Source organism: Podarcis filfolensis, assembly GCF_964270895.1.
Source record: "Podarcis filfolensis genome assembly, chromosome: 5".
NCBI lineage: Eukaryota > Metazoa > Chordata > Lepidosauria > Squamata > Lacertidae > Podarcis > Podarcis filfolensis.
Window position 1 is genome coordinate 44,353,856 of NC_139608.1, and position 10,428 is coordinate 44,364,283.

Consider the following 10,428-nt stretch of genomic DNA (forward strand, 5'->3'; position numbering starts at 1 on the left):
GGCGGTATATAAATTCAATAAATAAATATAAATAAATAAATCTCTTCTTACAATCAGTGAGCTGTCTGGAGAAAGCAAAACTGCCCTGGGTCCAGAAGATGGCAATCCGGAAGAAATACTGAAACCCTTTAAGCCTGGGCAGACGGTGACATGCTTTGTTAAGAAGGTGAGGCCTAAAACTTTTCTACCTTTGTGTAGCAAGGGTTTTCCCTCCCCCTTCATTTTAAAAAGTTGGGCCAGTCTTCACTCTAGATTTGGGAAGCATGACATGCTTCCGAATACTATGGGTTGATGCAATTTCCCAATGGGGTATAGTGTCCAAAATGTGTGGTTGTATGTGTGTCCATAAGCTCTTGTTTCACATGGGTTGGGGAGGTTGATGTGGAAATTCTGGAATAATTTATAGGACCTATTACCAGAGAATGCATGGTAAAAACTGGACTCTGTCTTTTCTAGTGAAGAGTTTTTTATTTTCTCCTTTTCGCTTCTATTCTTAGTATGCTGCTGCAAATAAATGGCTGGAGGTGGAGGTCACCCCTAACATTAGAGGGAGAGTTCAACAGCTGCTACTTTCCCTTCGACCCACGGTAAGTAATTGCCAAGGAATGAAGGGCACAGGACTCTTCTATGCAGGAAGCTATGCTCAATAACATGAAAATCTGCAGTAAAGAAACAGAAGCATTAAAATGTTATAAGTGTATTGTCCTGGCTATTACCAGAGACATAGCCATGTTAGTCAAACAAAGTCTTATAGCATTTTTTAAAAGGCTAACAAATTTATTATGACATAACCTCTATCCTTGGGATTGTTATTTTTTCTCCAAGTTAAGCTTTAAGAATTCTACAGCCGTAAAGGTACCCCTGCCCGTACGGGCCAGTCGTGTCCAACTCTAGGGTTGCGCGCCCATCTCGCTTAAGAGGCCGTGAGCCGGCGCTGTCCGGAGACACTTCCGGGTCACGTGGCCAGCGTGACGAAGCTGCAGCTGGCGAGCCAGCACCAGCGCAGCACACGGAAACGCCGTTTACCTTCCCGCTATAAAGCGGTACCTATTTATCTACTTGCACTTAAGGGTGCTTTCGAACTGCTAGGTGGGCAGGAGCTGGGACCGAACGATGGGAGCTCACCCCGCCGCGGGGATTCGAACCGCCGACCATACGATCAGCAAGTCCTAGGCACTGAGGTTTTACCCACAGCGCCACCCGCGTCCCTATCTACAGCCATATCAAAGCCTGTTTACATAGTCAATAGCAGTCACAGCAAGGGTTACTTCTTTCAGGATAAGAGGAGCGCAAGGCTTTTTTTGTTCAGATTTTCACTGGAAAGGTGTAGGAAATGTTCTGGTCTCTCTCAGGGCATTTCCCAAATATGTACACAATTTGAAACCTTAACTATTTCAAAATGGTTTTTACGAAGAGCTAAACACTAGCCCAGTCCCCCCGCCCATGCATCACCACTATGGGGAATTCTTCACAGGCACAATTAAATGGTTGGATGATGGTAATGATCAGGTCATTCTCTCCCAACAGGTCTTAAAACACGCAGGGAAACACTTCAGAAGTGGACAAGCTTTGGCTGCGACTGTGACCGGCTCTGATGTCACTGAAACTAAGCTCCATCTGTCACTTACAGGTATGATGAGAAGAGAGCGCCACAACATTAAGATCCCAGAAAGAGACGGTCAATGACGGTCGCTCTCCATCTAGTCATCAGAGGCTTGTAAACCCAATTCCATAGGCTCATAATAACTCTGATCCTGTAGTTCCTTGTATGTGAAAAGCTTCAGATGTGTCATGGAATTCTTGAGCATAAAAAGGCTTTCCATTTACTCCAGTGTTGTCTCTCTCTCTCACACACACACACAGCCTCATGTTCATATCCACATTGTACGCATGTAAATGCCTCTGTGGCATTGTAATAAATAGGGAAGGCCATGCTAATATGGTTGCCGAAAGCAGGGCCAGGCTGTATGTCAGTCAAAGTGAATGGATGAGTAATCATTTTGTAGCTCTTGATGATGATGCCTTTAGTAGTAGGGGCTTGTTTACGTCATCAAAGAGGCACAGCAACCAAATGCTGAGCAGTGGCTGCTGGTCATAGGACTTGCCTTTATACCAAGTCAGACCAATAGTCCATTTAGCTCAGTATCGTCTACACGGACTGGCAGTGGCTCTCCAGGGTTTCAGGCAGCTGTACCTAATGATGCCAGAACTTGAACCTGAGACCGTCTGCGTGCAAAGCACTTGTTCTCTACCACTGAACTACAACCCTTCCCATGTTGGTTGTGAGCTACCTCCAGCGCTGGAGACAGTATTCCTCCAGTTCCCAGCTGCTGGGAGAAACAAGCAAGAGAATGTTGTATTCATATCCTGCTTGCAAGCTTCCCTTAGGCAGCTGGCTCACCACTGTGGGAAAAGGGATACTGGACTAGATAGAGGCTTTTATCTGATCTGACAGGACTGCTCTTCTTGTTCTGTTTTTGTCTCTCCTGTTGTGGTTCTGACAAAGTTTGAAAGATAGTGTTTTTGTCAGTGTTTATGTGCAAGGCAGGGAGAGTATATTTCCTTGTTACTACTAGAAATCAAATATAGTCCTTCCCTGTGTGCCAGTAAAGTTCCTGGTGCAATTTGTACTAGGGATTGGATTAGGTCCCCCATATGTGGGAATTGATCGTAGATGCACTTGGGGTTCAGGATCCAGCCTGACAACCTTTAACTGTACAGTGGTACCTCAGGTTACAGACGCTTCAGGTTACAGACTCTTCTAACCCAGAAATAATACCTCGGGTTAAGAACTTTGCTTCAGGATGAGAATAGAAATCGTGCAGGGGCAGCAGGAGGCCCTATTAGCTAAAGTGGTGCTTCAGGTTAAGAACAGTTTCAGGTTAAAAGGGACCTCCAGAACGAATTAAGTTCTTAACCCGAGGTACCACTGTATAAGTAGGCCATAGGGGAGTGTGGTATTATAATATCTGACTTGATCTGTTTGAACCTCCTCACCCCTGAACAGGAGTTTACTCTCTGGAGAAAGGAACCATCACGCTAGGCTATGTGAGCAAGGTGATTCCGCATGTTGGCCTGAATGTTCAGCTTCCCTTTGAAAGGAAGGGGAAAGTCAGCCTTTTCCACTTGAGTGATTCATATGCTGAGCAGCCACTAGAAATGTTCAGCATTGGGAAAATTGTCAGGTAAGAGTCTTACGCAAAATCATGTCTGTAGACAAGCTGAGGGAATTTTATTTGACAGTCATTTAACCCTAAATCATTTCTGGTCCTGAGCTTCATTGGTTCTCTTGGATCCTTAATGCCCTCATGAAGCCCATGACCAAGAACAGTTATCACATAACTAACTTAATCCCAATATTTTCTGTGGAGAGGGTCTTTTCGAAATGTGCAGAAGTTCCATGTTTTCTTTTTCCTGCATACAGGTGCTATATCCTTTCCAGTGAAGGTAAAAAAATGGAAGTGTCCCTTCGACAATCCAGGTAAGAATCTATACCCTAAATTTAGATGGGAAGAAGATTAAATGATAATAATAAATAATAGAAAATACTCTATATCCTGTTGCACAGGTTTTCAAAATTAGCATAAACTGCCCTGCTATTTGGGACATAGGAAGAGGGAACCTAACCTTTGGGCCTAAAGTGCAACTACAAGATTTTGTTGCATTTAGAATGGACTCTGCAAAGTAGATAAATATGTGTCCTTTAATTCCTTTGCTAAAGTTGCTTGCTGTTTTTGAGTGCTTGAATTTTTTTTAGGATACTGTGGTTTCTTGTTTGTTCTTGACTTTTTTGTGTCCAGCGCTTAAGAACAGGGGAAGTAAAGAAATCCCACTAGGACTTCTACTTCGTTCGTTGCTTTCTAAACTGTAAGCTTTTCGAGGGCAGCTAGAGCTCTACTTTTCTTTATTAACAAAGTGGAGATAGAAGTTGCCAGCATTTCAAAGCCCTTGCATATGTTGCAATAGTTTCTGTACTATGGATAAGGGGATTTTTTTTACTATATTGTCAGGATTTTCCGCTTTGCAGTCACCAGAAGTGTCCTTTCTAATAAAGAAGCCTATCCAGAAATAGGGCATTTCACTACTTCTCCATTTTTGTTATAGGATAAATCCCAAGAGCCGTTGTAAAGTGGAAGACCCTGAAATCACATCCCTCGATGATCTTCAGAATGGTCAGCTTGTCAGAGGCTATGTCAAATCCATCACTCCATCGGGCATCTTCTTTGGGTAAGTTTCCCTTGCTGACCGTAAAAAAGCAAATTCCATGTTGTGAAAGTTTGTTGGAATGGTGTCTAAATAAATTGTAGAGCAGTTTGGAGCCTATAGTTCTAGAAGTCAGGAATGGCCAATTGTTCCATCTTAGAGCAACTTTACCTAACCCTGAACAATCTGAATAAATTTTAATCAATGGGGGGGTGGAGTTTGTCCACCATTTCACTTATACCTTAAATACATTTTTCTTTTAAGAAATAAAGCTGGTCTGCAATAGGAGCAAAATAAACCTGCGTTACTATATGTCACTATATTTTTTCCCCCTTGGCAGGCTGTCTGACTCTGTTGTGGGTCAAATCCCACCACAACTTATCTCTCCTCTCTTCATCTCGGATCATTCATTGTGTGCAAAATACATACATGCCGGCCAGTTTCTTACTGCCAAGGTTATCAGGTAGGTGTGATGTTTCCTAATAGATGGGTGAATCTGGGGTGGAAAATATTGCGGAGACACATGAGGACAGTATGGTTCACAGGACAACAGAGACCAGAGCTCAGGTATCACAATAGCTGTGGGCTAACAGGTGGCTTTGGGAAAGCATGTCTATATTTTCCTCTGCTCACTGTCTTATAAAATGGAAATTATAATGACTACCATAGAGGACTGGTGTAATGCTCAACAAGTTGAATAATGTTAAAGCCTGTGTTACTGTTTAGAAAGTACTGTGTAGATTTAATGTTTATAGCAGTTCCTTATCTCTCCTGCCACTTTCTTTCTGCCCCTTCTCTTTTACTCATTCTGCAGTATAAATAAAGAAAAGAACCTTGCAGAGCTCTCTCTCCTTCCTGAAGACACTGGGAAGCCAAGCATTATCCCAGAGTCCCTGGAACTGCCAGTTGGTGAAAAGGACACACAGCCGAGAAAGCGAAAAAGGGGAAACTCTGAAAGTGAGCAGGTATTTATCCTGGAAAAGGGGTTTTTAACCCCACTGTTGTTGTGAACAATTATCCAACGATGCAAACAAACGACACACACACAAAAATGTTTGTTAATATGGTTTTTTTTTAAAAAAATAATAAGCTGCTCTACCTGAACTTTTTTTAGGAGGTTAAAGCACGAAAGAAGAAAACTCGTTGCCCTGAAGATGATGATAGTGGTGTTGAGGTCTACTATCGGGAAGAAGAGGAGGGAGAAGAGAAGAAGTGTGCACCAAAATCTAAGGTAAAAGACTGCCTGGAGCATTGTTCGTGCTTTGTGTGGGATGCTTGCTGTGTGTGTTTCTAAATAGCGGCTTTTTTCTTGATTGTGTTTTCTGCAGGAAAAGAAAGTTCCAAGGCTGCAGGTTTCAGCCAGCTTTACATGGGAAGAAGGCTTACGTGTGCTGGATACGACCATGTTGAACCAGAGGGAGCAAAGCTCTGACAGCGAAGAAGAAGACGATGATGTTACAGAGTCCACGGTAGTGTATCTCAATGTATTTTGCTTTGCATAGTGCTTGGTATGCAATCCTGTTTACTTAGGCCTCTTAAGAGAAGTACTATCTTGCTGGCCTAGAAAGTACAAAGGCAGTGTTTTGCTTCAAAAATTAGCTTAGCTCTATGTCAGGAATTAATTTGTGCAAAAGGCCTTTTGTGTTTTAGGCTTGCATCTGGGATTCATTGATCACTTATTTATATATACCTATGTCTGTAGAGACTATCCGTGTATAGTTCCTTTTCTCTAGATGTGTTGCTCTGAAAAGAATGTTTTTGTATATGCAGCTGAATTTTGAGCCATGCCCCTACTCGCAAAACTCTCTATCCTTTTCAACTAATTGCCTTCCTCTCTTGCCTTGGCCCTCTGTTTCAGACCAAGAAGCAGACAAAGAAGAAAAAAGAGCTCGAGAAGCAGAAGGCAGAGAAGGAACTCTCCAAACTTGAAGCTGCCCTGATGGATCCCAGCCGGCAACCTCAGACAGCCGACGACTTTGACCGATTGCTCCTTGGCAACCCAGACAGCTCCATCCTCTGGTTGCAGTACATGGCTTTTCACCTTCAGGCTACGGAGATAGAGAAAGCAAGAGCTGTGGCAGAAAGGGCACTCAAAACCATCTCCTTTAGGTGAACTGCTTCCCCTTATCCATTTTTAGCTTTTAGTTGATGAGCTGCTATTGCCCATGCATGCTTAGCTTGGCTTTATCTCGTGGGAGGGGCACCTGCAGAACAAAGTGGACAGTTCTGTTACTTTCTCTCCCCTCCCTTCACAGACATTGTCCAGTCAGATCTCCTGCTTTCTCTTCCAGGGGGATTTGTTGAGCAAAAGGCGAGCATTGAGCCATGTGTAGGTAGGGTGGTTATTTGTGGTGCCTCTTTCTTTCAGAGAGGAGCAAGAGAAGCTGAATGTGTGGGTTGCGCTGCTGAACCTGGAGAACATGTACGGCACCGAGGAAGCGCTAATGAAAGTCTTCGAAAGAGCCATCCAGTACAACGAGCCTCTGAAGGTCTTCCAGCAGCTGGCAGACATCTACAGTGGCTCTGAGAAATATAAGGTGAGGCTGGGTTTACAGTGTTGCCGAGAGAAAGATCACTTCTGCTCACTGAGTCTGGCAGGGAAATTGCTTGTTCATTCTGTTCTTGGGAAGAGTCCACCTTGGTTGATCCACCTGGATCCTGCACTTCCATCTACCCTGTGGATTTATCAGTCTGTGGATTTTTCCTCCATTTTGGACAAGCATCAGGCTGATTCCCTACATTCCTCTTTTTCATCTAAGCAGTACCACCACATTGCCTCTTGCTCTAGCTTGTTGGCTGCATAATATTCTCTGGGGCCCATGAGTTGGGTTCTGTACTCCAAGATTGCATACAGTTGTGAATAGCATACAAAGGCAAGGGAGAACCACAGGATTCAAAGTGTGTTTCCATGGTTTGAACGATCCTCTCTTCTCTGATTTTTATTTTCAGCAAGCTGATGACTTGTACAACACAATGCTGAAGCGCTTTCGTCAAGAAAAGTCTGTGTGGGTGAAGTACGCCACTTTTCTCCTGAAAAGAGGCTTGGTGGAGGCAGCTCATAAGCTCCTCCCACGTGCACTGAAGTGCCTGCCAGTCAAAGAACGTAAGAACCACTTCGCTCTTCTTTCCTATGATTAGCATCTAAGCATCATGTTGGTTATTTATGCAGTACACAGGTAATATCTAGGAAATGCAGCATATGCTGTGAATCTAGAAATATCCATAGCCATTATTAGCAAATGCTCTTTCAATAATTTTATTGGTACTTTCCTTTAAAAAAAATACTTTTCAAAGTTAATCAGTTAGGGATTGGGGGGGTGGAGCATGTTCTGATTGGGGAGATTTCAAAGTTAATATAAAGGACTGTATATTCCTGGATGCTGCAGTTTTGCCAATGGCTTGAGAAATTTAAACAGGATTTTCATAGCCTAGATTGAATGCAAGATATCCTTTTGCATTGATTGCATAATTTCATTTATTTCCCTCCCGATGCACTGAAGCAAACCCAAACAATAAAAAAATTGCCAACACAATGAACAATGCACATTTTATGAAACAGGGGGGCAGGTGTTTAATAATTTTAGTTTTGTTGCCTACTCTGGGAATTTGGTAGCATGGAACCCCAATTCCTTGCTAATATTATTGCCAAAGTAACTACAGCATCCTTGAACTCGAAGCAGAGGCAGTGACGACTAGCCAGAAGAACACTTCTAAAATGCACTTTTGCAGATCTGGATGTGATATCAAAGCTGGCGCAGCTGGAGTTCCAGTTTGGTGATCTGGAGTATGGCAAGACTGTTTTTGAGAATACCCTGAGCACCTACCCAAAGCGTACAGACATCTGGTCAGTGTACATAGACATGATGATCAAACATGGCAGCCAAAAGGAAGTACGGTGAGTACTAGCATGGGAAAGTGGGCTGGTACTTTTGAACTTCCTAGGAAATACAACATAAGGGATGCTTCTTGGCCTTAAATCCAGGGAAGCTGGGAAGCTTGATTTCATGTGAGCAAATATTTACAACTCTGAAAGGTGCCGCAGGAAGTGACTGGATGGTAAGCATTAAGAACCTGTATTAGACCTGCTGTTTACTAGAGGAACCCATTGGCTTTCTTTCTCAATACTTTCCCTTCTCTCAGCCTGGAAGCTGAGAGTCTAGCATGAGAACCTTCATACTCATAGGCCATGATTCCCAGTTTTCAGAAAAGGCACAAAATGTATGTAAATTTTAATTGCAATCTGGTAAAAAAAATATTGTTCCATAGCACAGAAATTTAAAGAACTTGCTGGTATGAAAACGGGTGTGGGGCATGTGGCTTCAGAGCAACACCATATGATTTTTGTTAACAGTCATGAGAATTGCAGAGAGCCTGTCCTTGAAGCATGACTGATTATACCTTTCTGCTCTCTCTTCCAAGTTTCTAGAAATTTATTTCCCTTTTCAGTAGCAAAACAGCCCTTAAAAGGCCACAACACTACTTACTCTCTAACAAGAGAAGAAGCAAAGGATTTGCGTCTCTTACCAATTCTAGTAAATCAGTTTTGCGTCATAACATCCTAGCTGAGTTTACATGTGGGTGAGCCTTAGCTTGTTCTCTTAGCAGAAAACCATAGTTGTCTGGTACATGTGAACTGAGCCCCAGGCTGCTCTTAGACTAGATTTCCACTATGTGGGTGAGCCTTAGCTTGTTCTCTTAGCAGAAAACCATAGTTTTCTGGTACATGTGAACTGAGCCCCAGGCTGCTCTTAGACTAGAAATATTCAAACTTCTCAGGCTAGGGGGTCCCCTGCCATGCTTGTAAAGAGCAACTGAGATGTGCTTGACATTTGACAGAGCAAGATTTCTCAATGAGGGTGATATTGTTACGAAAAAGGAGCAATGCTGCTGAGTTCTCCAGATGGCTGGAAAGCCAAACAGGATGTTGATGTTTTGGGACTGTACCGTGGGAACAAGGGACAGTCTATTATGTGCACTGAGCACCGGATGTTAGCTCAGAGTGTCACATGACCCTGTACTGGAAGTACATGGGTGGAGTTATTCTCTCTCTGCTGTTGGTGTTGAGAGAGTGCAGACACGTTTTCTCTGTACTGCTGGAAAGACAGAAATAAAGGCATGTAAATACATTTCTGTCTGTCTCTCTCCCCTCCCTGGGGAATGAGGGAGGAGGGAAGGTGTGTTCTTCTCACGTTTGAGGAGGATCGCCGGGATCTCGCCTTGTCTTGCCGGGAGTCGCTGACGGGGGAGATCAACAAGGAACTCAAGCCGGGCACCTGGAGAGTGGCCAATTCCTCTGACCATAGGCTTGATTCCGGCAAATACCCCTCCAAGCATGTGTGTACTGAACTCTGAAGGAAAACACACAAGTGAAACTTGTTCTAGTTTCAGTAGCTCTGTGAACAGATCCTTGTTGATGCTAGGAATCTTAAAGCTCTGTGATTGCAGACAATGTCTGAATTTTCTGGAAACACATGTGGTAGTCACTTCCTGTCTTCTAGGCATCATTTTGAGAAAGGGCTTATGATGGGCAAGAAAGATTTGTACCCACAGGATCAGCTAACTCCCAGGCCCATGCTTTTTTCATTGCTTGTTTTTTACCTGTTTGATTGCATAATAAAAAAGAGTTTTCCTTGTTTTTGTTTTGCAGGGATATTTTTGAACGTGTAATACACCTAAGCCTAGCAGCGAAGAAGATGAAGTTTTTCTTTAAGCGCTATCTGGAATACGAGAAGAAGTATGGCACAGCAGAAACAGTCCAGGCTGTGAAGGCAGCAGCACTGGAATATGTGGAATCCAAGAGCAGTCTTGCTTGAAGGCTAACTTCTAGAGCAGTCAGGCTTTTTTTGTTCTCACTTGCAGTGCAAGAGGCAGCAGGGACAGAGAAGCAGACCATAGCTGTAAGGAGGAGAGTGTTCCTGCCTGCTCCATTTCCTGATCTCAAAAGCAGATTGGGGTAGCCCGGACCAAATTACTATGCTTTATCAAGAACTGTGTGAGAGCATAGTTTCTGTATATGTTTATACCTATTGAACCTTACAAAAACGTTTGAATATGAGAATTATAGTTGGAGCTTTATTTAAATTTATTTTGGAGTTTAAAAATAGCAGAAAGTCACCCACTACTTTGTGCTTTCCCGTTGCTCTGCTCATTAAATGAACTAGGGTTTTTTAAAGCTTCGTTTTTCTTCTATTCATTTTCAAAGGTGCAAGGAATACTTCTGGTGTC

General features: G+C 43.1%; 1 protein-coding gene across 2 annotated transcripts in view; it reads left to right on the forward strand.

Moving 5' to 3' along the window:
• PDCD11 (programmed cell death 11) overlaps positions 1-10,375 on the forward strand; it is a 28,877-nt gene extending 18,502 nt beyond the window's left edge. For both annotated transcript variants that reach the window (XM_083616472.1, XM_083616473.1), the window contains exons 22-36: positions 58-166; positions 498-587; positions 1,528-1,630; positions 3,008-3,185; positions 3,425-3,481; positions 4,105-4,227; positions 4,544-4,666; positions 5,018-5,168; positions 5,318-5,434; positions 5,532-5,672; positions 6,062-6,312; positions 6,572-6,740; positions 7,153-7,306; positions 7,933-8,098; positions 9,851-10,375. In XM_083616472.1, the coding sequence (XP_083472598.1) occupies positions 58-166; positions 498-587; positions 1,528-1,630; positions 3,008-3,185; positions 3,425-3,481; positions 4,105-4,227; positions 4,544-4,666; positions 5,018-5,168; positions 5,318-5,434; positions 5,532-5,672; positions 6,062-6,312; positions 6,572-6,740; positions 7,153-7,306; positions 7,933-8,098; positions 9,851-10,016 (2,098 nt within the window). In that variant the 3' untranslated portion in view covers positions 10,017-10,375. The remainder of the gene's footprint in view (positions 1-57; positions 167-497; positions 588-1,527; positions 1,631-3,007; positions 3,186-3,424; positions 3,482-4,104; positions 4,228-4,543; positions 4,667-5,017; positions 5,169-5,317; positions 5,435-5,531; positions 5,673-6,061; positions 6,313-6,571; positions 6,741-7,152; positions 7,307-7,932; positions 8,099-9,850) is intronic.
• Positions 10,376-10,428: the final 53 nt, after the last annotated feature.